We start from the raw sequence: 14,326 nt of genomic DNA on the forward strand, positions 1-14,326 counted from the left end.
CAAAACCTTGGGTTTGAGTTCAAGTCCGACCAGTCACCAGCTCTATGATCTTTGGCAAAATATATCACCTCTTTAAGCCTTAATTATATCATCTGGAAAGTAGAGATTATGATAATAATACAACTGCTTGCCCTACCTGTCTCATAGGATCAATGTAAGGGTATAATGCGACAGTGGACTTGAAGATGTTTTGCAAACTGCAAAGAACTTTAACAGGTACACTGTTACTAGCGCGTTGATAACAATTATTCACAGTACAATTCAACATTTTTAGAGAGACTCCTATTGAGACAAAGCAGCAAATACTAAATGTTCTACTTCTCATTTATTATTGTATGTAACCACACAGAGGTGAACTAAATGAACACACTAAATACGATGTACAACTATATACTAGAGAATACAATCTTCCTTCCCTACAGAAGTTGGAAAAGCAGCTAACAACTTACTCTCAGGCAACAGTTTAACTTCTCTCTGAGAGATGCCTGGCAGAGAATGACCAAATGCAAAAATGCATACCTAGCACAAAATAGGAGCCTAAAGTTAGCCCAGTCACCACTCCCTCCTTAGGCCCTTAACCAGCCCATTGGTATTTTGTGTGTGTGAGTGTGTGTGTTTAAAGATAAAACAAGATGGCTAACAACTGAACAGAATTCTCATTCAATTCTTAACATTTTATGTTATCATAACATAAAACATGTTATGTTATGTAACATAACATAAAATATGTTATGTTATCTATATGTTATCAGGAAATGAAAATTAAAACAATAATGAGGTACCACTACACACCTATTAGCATGGCTGAAATCTGGAACACTGATAATATCAAAGCTGGCGAGGATGTAGAGCAACAGGAATGCTCATACACTTCTGGTGGGAATGAAAAATGGTATAGCCACTTTGGAAGATGGCTCAGGGTTTTGTTTTGTTTTTTTACAAAACCAAACATACTTTTACCATACAATCCAGCAATTGCACTCCTTGGTATTTTCTCAAAGGAGTTGAAAACTTATTCCACATAAAAACCTGTACAAAGATGCTTATAGCAACTTTATTCATAATTGCCCAAATTTGGACTCAACCGAAATGTCCTTCAGTAGGTGAATGACAAACTGTGGTACATCCAGACAATGGAATATTATTCAACACTAAAAAGGAATGAGCTATAAAGCCATTAGCGGACATGGAAGAACCTTAAATTCATATTACTAAATGAAAGAAGCCAATCTGAAAAGGCTACATATCGTATGATTCCATACAATGGAATAGGTTCAGTTCAGGATCAAGTTGCCCAGGATCCAAGAAGAATAAAATAGCTTTATTTTTCATTTAGGCCTGATGAGCAATGAGAATAGAACATGTGAAAATTTTTTAAGATCAAAAATATATAATAAAAAGACACATTTTTTTCAATTAAGTTTTATTTTGTTATACAAAGTATTATGCAAAGTCCAAATCTTTTTAAAAGACAAAGAGTTAATGATTTACACGAGCAGAAAATTTATAATCCTTATAACCTGACCTTAGCTTTCAGTCCACCTAAAAATTGCCTTGCTTTTGTTTAAAGGATGGCTCCAAAGAAATGGACACTGATAATTCCCACTGCTGCTCTGATTCCATTCTCACTTTTAATATTATTTTTTAGACAGTTTAGTCAGTTTCAAGTGCCTTATCCTCTCCTCTCCACTTAGAATGCTTTATAGAACAGGCTATACTGTCCTATGGTCTCAGTTAACAAACTGCAGGACTTTTTAAGACAAACAGCATGGAACAGACAGTTAGCAATCTACATTTGGAGGAGTTGCTGCCTCCCACTCCTCCAATTTCCACAAGCTTGCTCTAGAACCCTTCACAAAATAACATCCTGATGCAAACTACAGACCAGGGACTTCTGTTTTATCTCTGGGTCCACTTAAGTCTGGGCTTAAAACCCAGAGCAGATTCTGAAGGATGCAGAGGAGGATGCCCTGATGTGCCCCAGACTAATTCTCTCTGAATTGAGTGTATGATGCCTGCTGGCCAAACAATGCAATTCTGACATTTATTGTCATGTCTTTTGTTTGTCAAATAGTCTAACAATATTCTATAGTTTCAGCTCTCAGATCTAAGAGTATAAAATTCTTATTTAAAATTGGGTATGAAAATCCAGTATTCTCACAATACTAACACCTGCAAAATTCATAAACCCTGGAAAACACAGCAGAAGATTTAAAAGTGTATGGAACTTTGTCTTAATAAAGATTCTGGTTTAAATAATTCTAATACTTTCCAAGCTTTGCTTCTAAAGGTGTAACAATTTCTAACTTATCTGGATATTTTATAAGTACATATATGTACTTGGACTATGACTAAGAAAAAGAATAGAAATAAATTTTTAAAAATTAAGAAAAACCCAGTAAAACTCTTACAATTAGCTTAAATCACAAACTAATCACATTTTCTGAAGTAAAAGTTCATTAAGTTTATATTAAATTTAGATGGAAGTTATACATCAAATATTGTGTTCAATAATCAAAATCCCAGCTCACTGCATACAAACCAGACTATTGGATATTAAACACTGTTCCTTTAAACAACAACAAAAAAGATACTACTGATGATGAATTATGCTTTGATTTTACTTGGGCCCAAGCAAAGTATCTATTATATCTCCCTGAAAAGAAAAAAAAAAGTCACACAATTACAATGCAATAAAACACAAATTAAGAGGTAAAGTAGTCTTTAAAATGCCATTTAAAATTTATAAGCTAGTGATACACATATAAAGGGCATCCAATAAGATTGTAAAATGAAACAAACCAAGGTAAGTTTAAATAATAACATTTACTTCCTAGCATGAACCTGCTCTTTCCTATGAGAGATTCTCTTAATGAAGTTTGAAAAACAATTTTATAAGGATTCAGTAAAGGGACAATTTTGGCAGCTCCTGTTTAGCTTTAATGCCTAAATCTGTTTTCTCATCTGTAAAATAACTTTTAGTCTTGATGCTATCTTAAGCTCTTTGTTGATCTGTAGTGTTTGATTTAGAGAGAGTAAAATGTCTGAATTTCTATGTGGATTTTGTATTTCATTTAATAATAATGATCTTTGTACTAAAAGGGTAAATGAAACCAAAGATGGGAGGTGAGTTTTCAAGAAAGACATAGTGAAAAGATGGGAATTGGAAGCAGAAGACCAGAGTCTTCTCTATCACATATAGGTGATCTTGAGGAAATCACTGATATCTGGGAATCTTAGTTTCTTTGAATGCATAATGGAAATATTAACATCCACTTCCAAAAACTGTTGTAAGAGGTGAATGAGCTAATGTAGGTGAAAGTGTTTTATAAACTCTAAAGAGTTATAAACACCTTAGATAATACATAAGTCAGTTCCTGCCTTTTAACCTATACTATACTCTTCGGTACTTCTCCATCCTTTAAGCTGTGACACATCAAATCAGTTGCTAAGTTGCTTCTCAAACCCACCTAAATCTAGTTCAGTCTGTCACTTGGGCAAACGTAGTAGATCATTACTGTAGTTTGTTCACAGCTGTATTCTTAGTGCCTAAAACAGACCCTGTCTTATAGTGTATACTCAGTAAATATTTATTGAATGAACAGTCTATTTTTTCTGTCTTCAGTGTCTCTCAACATTAATGTGTGTATATACACACACACACACACACACACACACACACGTGTGTGTGTGTGTGTTTATATTTTTGACAATTTCACTTATCTTTTTGTTCTCCCTTTAATTTGGGAAAAAATGTACACTCAAAAGTACAGAGGAAAAGATGGCAAACATTTGTATACTGAAACATAAGAGTAGATATAGTATTTAGGAGTGATTCTCTACAGGCTGCCTCCAGAAAAGGAGTTGGTTTGTGCCACTGAAATTAGCTTCTGCCAAGTGCTTAAGCCATAATTCTGTTCGATGCAAGACTTAGGCCCCCATCAACCAAACCCCATCACACCAGGAGAGGAGTTGGTGCTTCAACAAACAATAAATGCTAATGTGGTGGTAAATCCTGTCAACAGCTAGCTACATCACAAAGTTATAACTGCAAGGCTTGGACCCCAACTGCCTGTTCATGTCAGGCATCAGGCTGATGTTACCCCTAACCATGAGCCCTGAGTCAGTAGGATAGGGCTAGAGCCAATGTTCTGCCATGTCCTATCACAATAATACTCTGACCCTTGATCACATTGGGAGGGTCCAGAGTTTCAGAAATTATGTCACTTAAAACCTCCTCCACAGCCCAAGGATCAAAGTCCTTCTCCTGCTGTGCAAGGCCACAGAAAGTGATGGGCAATGAGAATATGAGTGGGTGTTGTGGTCCTAAAATTGCTATTGATCCCTTCTCCGTGGGTTTCCCTCAGTGAACCCTGCTCCAGTACACTTTATGCGTGGGCTGTCTGGTACTTTGCCTTTGTGAAGCACATATTTACCCCAAATCAACAAACATCATCTTTGCCTTGAATATTTTCTAATAAAAGAAATAAAATTTTACTGATGAAATTCTCTTTGTACCCTTCCCCAATCCTATTCTTCCCTCATCTTTCACTTCCCAGAGGCAGCCTTTATCATAAATTTGATGTACATCTTTCCTATATAGTGAAATCATATGACTTCCAAAATTTTGATTAACTCTTGGTTAAAATTAATGAAGAAATTGTAGGTCATAATGTTACTCGGTAAGACACCTTGATGGGAAATAATGGTTTGACATTAATTACTTTGAGACTTTAAATTACTTTTATGATTATAATTCTTCTCTGAAAAGCTAAGGAGGAAGCGTATCAGTTAAGCTTGTGGTTAAAAACCTGATTAATAATTTTTTGTTTAATCTCTCAGAAATATAACCCTGAACCTTTAAAATATAATGGCCAAAAAGAATGAAAAACTTATTTGTATTAGGAAATTGTATTTATTTACTAATGTATGGAATATATTTGTTAAAAGAAAATTTTGCTCAGCAGCACTGAAATCATTAACACACATGCACACACACACACGTTTGTCAAAAACATTCAGACTCTCTGAGCTTAGCCTTCTGCTTACAGAGCATACTGCTCAAAATAAAAGATGTCTCTGATTCAAATCAAAACAAAAATGAAACATTTTTCTTTCACATTCCAGTCTATATTCTTTTCTTTTACTAACTATAAATAGAGCCAGTAAAGGACATAATTTTGATTTTTGTGTTTAAATAATATTACATAAATCATAACATATTGTATTTACCTTCCTGCAATTTGCTTTTGTCACTCAACACTGTGTTTTTTAAGGTTTATTCAAAATTTGTCATATTGACACATTGAAATATATATCATGTAAACTTCTGTATTGTAATCACTCATGTAATTATGCCATATTTTATTTATCCAGTCTCCCACTGATGATCATTTAGATTGCTTCCAATTTATCAATGTAGAAACAAAGCTGTTATGAACATTCTTTTCTAATTTGCATGTCTTTCAGACCACTACCAACAAATTAAACAAAGCCCTGGGAGATATACAGAATCCAAACAGATGTCATTTAAACATCAAGAACAATTATAGTCCTACCAGATAGGAAAACTGTAGTAATTTAGAATTAATGACACAGTCAATAAATGAACTGAAATGAATCAAGTAATGCAGCAACACATTCAGGGTTGCAGACTTCCATGAGAAGATGGAATATGCTGGTAATATATAATTAGACTTGAGGAGACACGGGCTTTGAGACGACTCCATATGGAGGGCATTGGCAAATCAACTGTAAAATAGGGCTCAGCCTGGCAGCCAAGGTAGTCTGGAAAATGCCCTTAAACATCTACCGTCAATATGCATCTCAGCCAGTTGAGAAAATAATCTCCAAAGCTACCTGGAATGTTTCACTTGTTTCTTTACTGGGGAAACATATTTTTAGCCTGAGAAGAATAAAAGTTGTGTATAGAAATAATGTAGCAAATCAAACAGGTAATTTTAATACTTTTGTATTAAGGAATTTGTACATATTTGGAATTTTAAATATTCATTACATATAAAAGAATTTGTCATATTTGATTGTCTAACAAATAAATTTGTGATTCTAATTTTAATGTGTGATTAGATAACTGATTTAGACTTGTAATCATAGATTTAAATATTATTAACTTGTAAAGAGCATGGAAACATTTAGGAAAGTTTAAGATTCAGCATATTCAATATTTTAAATATATTAAATTAATAAAAATTCCTTAAGTATCTGAGATTTGTTGGCCCTAAGACAATTGAAGTACTTAAAAATCCAATATATTAAATCCATAAATGTAATTTAAAGAATTTAAAGAAATTTAATTGTTACAAAACCTCACTTAAAAGTAGGTATTAAAGTTTCCTAGACTTAGAATAATAAAATATATAATCTAAATGTAAGAGCTTAAGGTGATCTAAAGTTTTTTTAAAATTTTGTAACATATTTGAATGTGAATGTTTGAAATGAATCTAGACTGAGTAATCTTCTCTATGTCTAAAAGAAACATTAAAAAAACTCACATTGCTACCTTATACATGTCTCCTGGTACACATGTGCAAGAGAATCTTGACATATTCCCATGACTCTTGCATAACAATTCCTGGGCTTCCCTGGTGGCGCAGTGGTTGAGAGTCCGCCTGCCAATGCAGGGTACACGGGTTCGTGCCCCGGTCTGGGAAGAGCCCACGTGCCGCGGAGCGGCTGGGCCCGTGAGCCATGGCCGCTGGGCCTGCACTCCGGAGCCTGTGCTCTGCAACGGGAGAGGCCACAGCAGTGAGAGGCCCGCGTACCAGGGAAAAAAAAAAAAAAAAAAAGAATTCCTAGTTCCCTACAACTCTGCTAATACTTGATATTGGCTAATATTTTAATTTTTGTAAATCTGATCAATATGAACTGGTATCTTGTATAACTTTAATTGCACATCCCCTCATTATTAGTGAGAATGAATATTGCTTCACAAGTTTATTTGATAATCTAGTTTCCTCTACTCTGAGTTAATATTTTATACGTTGCCTATTTAAAAAATTGAGTTCTTATTGTTTTGTAGGAGTTCTTTATACATTTTGGATATTAAATGTCTTTTATATATCTTGGAAATTTCTTCTTCCAATCTGTTTCATTTAACTTGGCATATGGAATTCTGAACAGAAAATGTTAATTTTGACATAATAATCATACAAAGAATAATTGAGATTTATTGAGAGCTTACTATGTGCCAGCAACAGTTCTAACCACTTTGCACATATTCACTCAATCTTTTTTTCACTCAATCTTTTTTTTTTTTTGCGGTATGAATATTCGGTATGAATATTCATACCACAAAAAAATATGCGGTATGAATATGCGGTATGAATATTCACTCAATCTTTTTTTTTTGCGGTATGAATATTTTCATTGAATGCAAAAATATCTTGCATTCAATGAAAATATTAAAATGCTTTATATGGAAAAAATAAGCCATTAGGGGTGCACATCTCAGAGCAGACTAAAACTGTTATGTAAGGAGACCAATGTATTTTTAAAATTACTTTATGTAGTGTAATGATTTGTAAAATGGATAAGTAAAAGACTAAAATTCATTCATGATCCTACCCCTAAAAAATAATGCTTCTAATATGTTGAATTTTTCTCTAGTTTTTCAATGCATATTTATTCAAAAACATCTATTGAGTAACTACTACAAGCCAGACACTGTACTAGGTCACAGGGATATAGCCCAGAGCAAAAGAGACAAAATTCACTGTTTACGTGGCACTTATAATCTAGCTGTGGAAGACTAGCAATTAACAAAATAAATCAATAAAGAATATGGTATATACCAAGTAAGTGTTACTGTGAAAAATAAGTTATGGAAGAGTATTGAATAGGGAGTGTGGGCAAGAGTAGAGGTTGCAATTTTAAATAAGGTGGCCAGTGAAGACTTCACTAAGAAAGTGACATTTCAGCAAAGACTTGCAGTGGGTAGAGGAACAAACTGTGTGGATTTTAGGGAGAGGGAATGACAAGTACAAAGTCCCAAGCAAGCTAGTATGTATGTAGGTAGGTATTCTCTGTTTGTTTGCTTGCTTGTTTGTTTGTTTAACATTTATAGTCCATATGGTTGGGGTAGAATTGCACCTCTGACATGTGCCCCAAATCTAATCAACACATCTGACTTTCCTGGTCATATTTCCCTCTGGTTCAATATTTAGATTGTTTCCTTTTTCTTTTTCTCTTTTTTTCTTTCATTTTCTTTCTTTTTCTTTTTTCCTCATCCCATCACAAAATATGCTATAACTCATTTCTTTGATTGCCTTTATGAATATTTCTGTAGGACAGAGTCTCAAAAGTGGACAATTCTGGTTCAGATTGCCAAATTGCTTCCAAAGAAGTTATACCAATTTCTATTTCAACCATCAGTATAGGAGAGGACCTATCTTATCAAATTTTTGCCAGGAATAAGTAGTCCAATTTAAAAAAAACTTTGTTAATTTGATATATGAGAATGGTATCACATTTTAATTTAACAATTTTTTATTAGTGAGGTTAAATTTTTAAATATATTTACTAGCCATTTTTTGTGAATGAACTGTTCCTGACCATTACTCATGCTTCTATTGGAGTCTTAATGTTTTTTCTTATTGATTTGTACATATTTTTAATATTTTTAACATGTTGATATATTCATGATAATTACCAGATTACTCCTTAAAATAGAAATGTAAACATAAACAGAAAAAATTGAAAAGCTGTCTTGAAAATAATGGGCATCTATATGGTATATATACAATGGAATATTACTCAGCCATAAAAAAATAAAATTTTGCCATTTGCAACAACATGGATGGACCTGGAGGGCATTATGCTTAGTGAAGTAAGTCAGAGAAAAATAAACACTATATGTTTTCACATATATGTGGAATCTAAAAAATAAAACAAATGAATGAATGTAGCAAAACAGAAACAAGACTCATAGATAGAGAGAACAAATCAGTGGTTACCAGTGGGGAGAGGGAAGGGGAAAGGAGCAGATAAGAGAAGGGGATTAAGAGGTACAAATTACCAGGTATAAAATAAATAAGATACAAGGATATAATGTACAACACAGGATATATACCCAATATTTTATAATAACTTTAAGTATACTCTATAAAAATATCAAATCACTATGTTGTACACCTGAAACTAATATAACATTGTAAATCAACTATACTTCAATTTAAAATTTTTTTAAAACAATAAATAAGTAAATATATAATTACATAAATAATTCTTAAAATAATGGGCATCTAGTAATACGGATTTGCTTGTCAAAGTTTTACAACAAAGTTTTGATATTTGAAAATCAGAGTAAGGGAAGAGGATAATGCTAAACCAACAGAAACAAATGCCAATTTCAGGAACACTGGATAATATCTAAAAATATTTTTTGTAAAAGTCTTTGAATATTTGCAGTAAGCAGTCCCAACCATATACTAGGGACAATTTTAAGTTCTTTCATATAATATTTATAATTATTCTGCCCAACAACATTATTTAATTTTACAGATAGAGAACGTGAGACTCAAAGAAAATAAGCCTAGTAGGGGCCACGCCTAGTAGGTAGCAACTCTTGGGACTTACATTCTTTCCATTGCACCACACTTAACATACGTTTAAGAAATGTAAATCTCTTCCATGCCACAAAATTACAACTGAATAAAATCATAGAATGACATAAATTTTGACTTTTGAGTCTTACCCGGTTAGAGTCCAAAGCAGGGGGCATATTTCTTAATTCATACACAGCAACTTGTCCATCACTGTCTCCCACCAGAAGGCAATCTGTTTGCTTAGTGAAGAGAACAGTTGTGAACTTGATTCCAGGGTTAGCAACATTCACAATCAGAGGGTCCAAACTGTAATGAAATATTTTATTTGTAAATTTAGTTGTTGTTAATATGTTCTTTTTAGATATGGACTAAGAGAAATCTGAGATATTTGTGATTTCATGTAACAAAAACCAAAAGCTTCTTTATGTGTTTCCAAAAGCAAAAAAACTGCTTCTGACTCTTTATTCAATCAAAACTTTCATTTTTTCAATAAACTAATTTCAACGAAATAAATTAAAGCCGTTCACAATTAAGATGTGAACTCATAATTTAAACTCCCATGATAAGTAATTTTATGCATTAACTTGGCTAGGCTGTGGTATCCAGTGTTTGGTCAAACACCAGTCTACACGTTGCTTGAAGTATCTTTTTTTTTTTTTTTTTTAAGATATGATTAACTTAAATCAGTAGAATTTGAATAAAGCAGATTACCCTCCGTAAAGTGAGTTGGCCGCATCCAATCTATTGAAAGCCTTAAAAGAAAAGACTGAGGTCCCTGAAGTAGAATAAAATTCTGCCTCCAGACTGCCTTTGTACTCAATACTGCAACATGGACTCCTCTGATGGAAATTCCAGGTTGCCAGCCTGTCATGCCGGCTTGGGACTTGCCAGGTCCCACAATCATGTGAGCCAATATTTTTAAATCTCTCTCTCTCTCTTTATTGGTTTAGTTTCTCTGAAGATCCCTAATACAACTCCTTAAATAATAAATGTCTCTTAACAGAAGGATGTTTTGATCCAAATGAACCCCTCCCTGGAACATAAATGAATCTCGGGCTTCCCTGGTGGCGCAGTGGTTTAGAATCCGCCTGCCTATGCAGGGGACATGGGTTCAAGCCCTGGTCCGGGAAGATCCCACATCCCTGTGGAGCAACTAAGCCTGTGCGCCACAACTACTGAGCCTGTGTGCCACAACTACTGAGCCCACATGCCTAGAGCCCGTGCTCTGCAAGAAGAGAAGCCATGGCAATAAGAAGCCCATACATCACAATGAAGAGTAGCCCCCGCTCACTGCAACTAAAGAAAGCTCGCAGGCAGCAACGAAGACCCAACGCAGCCAAAAATAAAATAAAATAAATTTATTTAAAAAAATTAAAAATTAAATTAAAAAATAAATGAATCTGAACAAGATCGAAAACCTTGTTCAAACGTTCTCTGAACAAGAACCTTTCCTACTCTTGGTTATCCAAAGTAATCCATTGACACCCTTATAAAATAAGAGCAGCAGTCACTTGCATACTTCTGAAGAAATGTTGCCCTGGGAACTACAATTTTACTAGAAAAAATAAAATCAGAGGTGGGATCATTTAAGTAGCCACTTTCTACCTTAGTCATCTCATACTCAAAAATAAATTGCTTTGTGTTGTAATCCTTGATTTTGGGGTCAAACTGTTTTATAGAACAAGCCATGATGAAAATTTCCAGTTACTAAATTATTAATCTCTAGGAAAAAATTTGCAATTAATAATAAACCCATTGAATTTTATGTCATTTATTTTAAACAAGAATGCATTTCCATGCTTCATCTGCTAATAACTTGCCTAAAGGTCTATAATATTTTCCAATATTGAAATATTGATTGAATAAGTATTACAGAACCATTAAACACTTTATTCCAGCATTGTATAAACTTTCATATTAAAAAGGATAGATGGCCTAGATGGCACTCTCATAACTTTGGTGTAACACTTAAAATAAGAAATTTTAATTAAATGCATGCCCCTTCAAATATGTTTTAAAGCAAGGTAAGAGAGTAAGCAAATATTATAAAAAATACTTATTTTGCTCCCTTTCTTTATCTTATTATAGAAAGTCTTTAGTTAATTAGACACAATTAGAACAGTGCCTCTCTGCATTCTTCCATAAACCAGGCAATGACAAAGAATTCAAGCTAGTTATGATATCCTATATCAGCCTGTAAAAGTTTATGGAGAGGGCTTCCCTGGTGGCGCAGTGGTTGAGGGTCCACCTGCTGATGCAGGGGACACGGGTTCGTGCCCCGGTTCTGGGAAGATCCCACACGCCGCGGAGTGGCTAGGTCCGTGAGCCATGGCCACTGAACCTGCGCGTCTGGAGCCTGTGCTCCGCAACGGGAGAGGCCACAACAGTGAGAGGCCCGCGTACCGCAAAAACAAAAAGTTTATGGAGATGGAGTAAGGTAATCTATTTTCATTCAAATATTTTTCATTCAAATATTTTTAAATGACATATGGTATAAGTAATTAACATTAATATATTATTCTATTTTAGAATATGGTAATTTCAAGAATTATCTGGGTGTTTTAAATGTGCTCTGAAATGTTGGCATGTTATTTCAGTGTTTCCATTTAAATTGCTCTTGTAATATTTTTGCACAAAAAGGACTAAGAAAGACTATTTTGGTTGAAGAAAAGAAAAAAATAATTTGTTCATATTTTAATGTCTTCTGTGGAAACACTAGGGATGAATTTTGTTGGTACAGTTATTAATTCAGAATATTTGAAACAGTAGTGAACAGCTGACAAGAATTAAGCAAACATAGATATTGAAAAGTTAAAACACCTTCTTTCCACGTGAATGTTTTGCAAACTTTTTCCCCATGTCATAATTTTATACTACATTCCTTGTTTTTCTTAAATAAAATAATACTTTGCAAGTTCAAAACTATATTTATTATCCTGGCATATCTCTTTATTCACAAAGGACTCTCACAGTGTAAACTATTACTTGTCTTAAAGTAACTACAGTTCTCTCTAACCAATGTCAGTACTATCAGGTATCATTTAGATTGAACTGCTTCTATTAGAAATAACTCCAAGAAAAATATTAACACTTACGTGCTGAAGTGAAGGTCCCAAACCTCCACTCTGCTCTCGTTTGCAGCTGCAAATATATAGGATGATTTTGGAGACCAAGCAACATCATAAACAACATAAGTAGTTGGATAAAAACTCAAAAATGGCTTAAGATTCTCATGTTGCCATATAATAATGCCCCAATCTGCAGAACAGCTTAAGAATACATCATGACAAAATGGATTCCATGCTATTTTATATACTGGACCCTGGAATTAGAAAAATAAATTAAAATACATAGGTAAGTAGGATTTAACCTCTTATACTTTAAACTTGACCAACAAATTAAAAATGCTCAGATTTCTAAAACCTTATACACCATGTAATTATTGTGTGGGTATTATTTTAGCTGAAAATAAGGCCATAAATTGAATCTCTTCCTTAAATTACGCCATTCAGAAACATAAAAATATAGTTGCTACAATACTCACTAAATATTAATACATATTATACTACTTTTAAAAATATAAGGAATGTTAAGGAAAATAAATAGAAATAAGGGAGAAAATGAAGAAAGCATAGTTGGAACAATCATAAAAAATGTAGAGAATAGGTATATGCCAGAGACAATTTCACTCTGGGATCAGCATGTCAACATAAGCAAAGTCGCTTAGAAACAAATAAAAATTGTGGCTTCTGCAACTGGCAAGAAGAAATCAAGGATACCTAGAAGCCAAATTAAATGACCCCCATGTTATTGGTGTTTTCTGTATAAGAAAGCACTTAATTCAAGCTGGTATTTTTAACTCTGAAGTTGTAAATTATTGCATAAAAAAATGCTGTGCCTAATGATACTATTTTTTTCAGAAATATTGCAAGATAAAATTTTCCATACCTACTATAATTAAACTAACCTTGTGTCCTCTGTAGGTAGCTAGATATTGCTCATTATATGAACAAGAACATTTGTGAATATGACCTTCTTCAGTGCCAGCCAAATAGATATTTGTGTCCTATAACACAAAAAAATCAAAATGTATTTGCTTGTGATATATTAGTAAATGTGCTAAATAGAAGATTAGATGATTCAAGATCTCTTAGAGACAATTCAAGAACCAAACTAGAAATACTATCTAGAAGACAGTTGATTGTTGTCTTTTTCTTTCTATCATGATTTTACAATAATTAAATTACCTTGAAGGACTACTGTGCAAAGAAAATACAGACGTTTTTCTTTGCTGGAATAAAGGGTAGAAATTTGTATCCTGTCTAGAAATTACATGAACAAACACTGGCTTAAAATGAGGAAGAAACTTTCTAACATTTAGAGCTACCTGACAATGGAACTAACAATCCAGGGAAATAGTAAGGGTTCTTTCATTTGAACTAGTCAAAGAGAAGACAAATGACTTAACAATAACTATTTATGTACATAATGCTGAAGAAATTATTCTTGCTGGGAATGAGAGATTGAACTAGATGGAGTCTCAGACATCTTTTAACTCTAAATGTATGTAACAAATAGGGATTTAAAATGTAGTTTCTACAATTAAGTCATAATCAAAAAGTCTGAAAGTCAGTGCTCTAAGTCCTGACTATGTAGTGTCAGCCTCACCTGGGAGCATTGTGCAGTGGCAGAATTTCAGGCCCTGTCCCAGACCTACTGAATCAGAATCTGCATTTTAACAAGATTCCCAAGTAATTTGTAAG

At 33.6% G+C, this 14,326-nt stretch overlaps 1 protein-coding gene across 1 annotated transcript in view; it reads right to left on the reverse strand.

Annotated features, from left to right (window-relative positions):
• Positions 1 to 2,479: 2,479 nt before the first annotated feature.
• The window catches only part of DNAI4 (dynein axonemal intermediate chain 4), a 124,586-nt gene continuing 112,739 nt past the window's right edge, over positions 2,480 to 14,326 (reverse strand). The window contains exons 14-17 of the mRNA XM_060023527.1: positions 13,531 to 13,629; positions 12,659 to 12,885; positions 9,713 to 9,869; positions 2,480 to 2,656 (exon numbers count right to left, since the gene is read on the reverse strand). Of these exons, the coding sequence (XP_059879510.1) occupies positions 2,621 to 2,656; positions 9,713 to 9,869; positions 12,659 to 12,885; positions 13,531 to 13,629 (519 nt within the window). The 3' untranslated portion in view covers positions 2,480 to 2,620. The remainder of the gene's footprint in view (positions 2,657 to 9,712; positions 9,870 to 12,658; positions 12,886 to 13,530; positions 13,630 to 14,326) is intronic.

The sequence above is a fragment of the Delphinus delphis genome, chromosome 1, assembly GCF_949987515.2.
Source record: "Delphinus delphis chromosome 1, mDelDel1.2, whole genome shotgun sequence".
Classification (NCBI taxonomy): domain Eukaryota; kingdom Metazoa; phylum Chordata; class Mammalia; order Artiodactyla; family Delphinidae; genus Delphinus; species Delphinus delphis.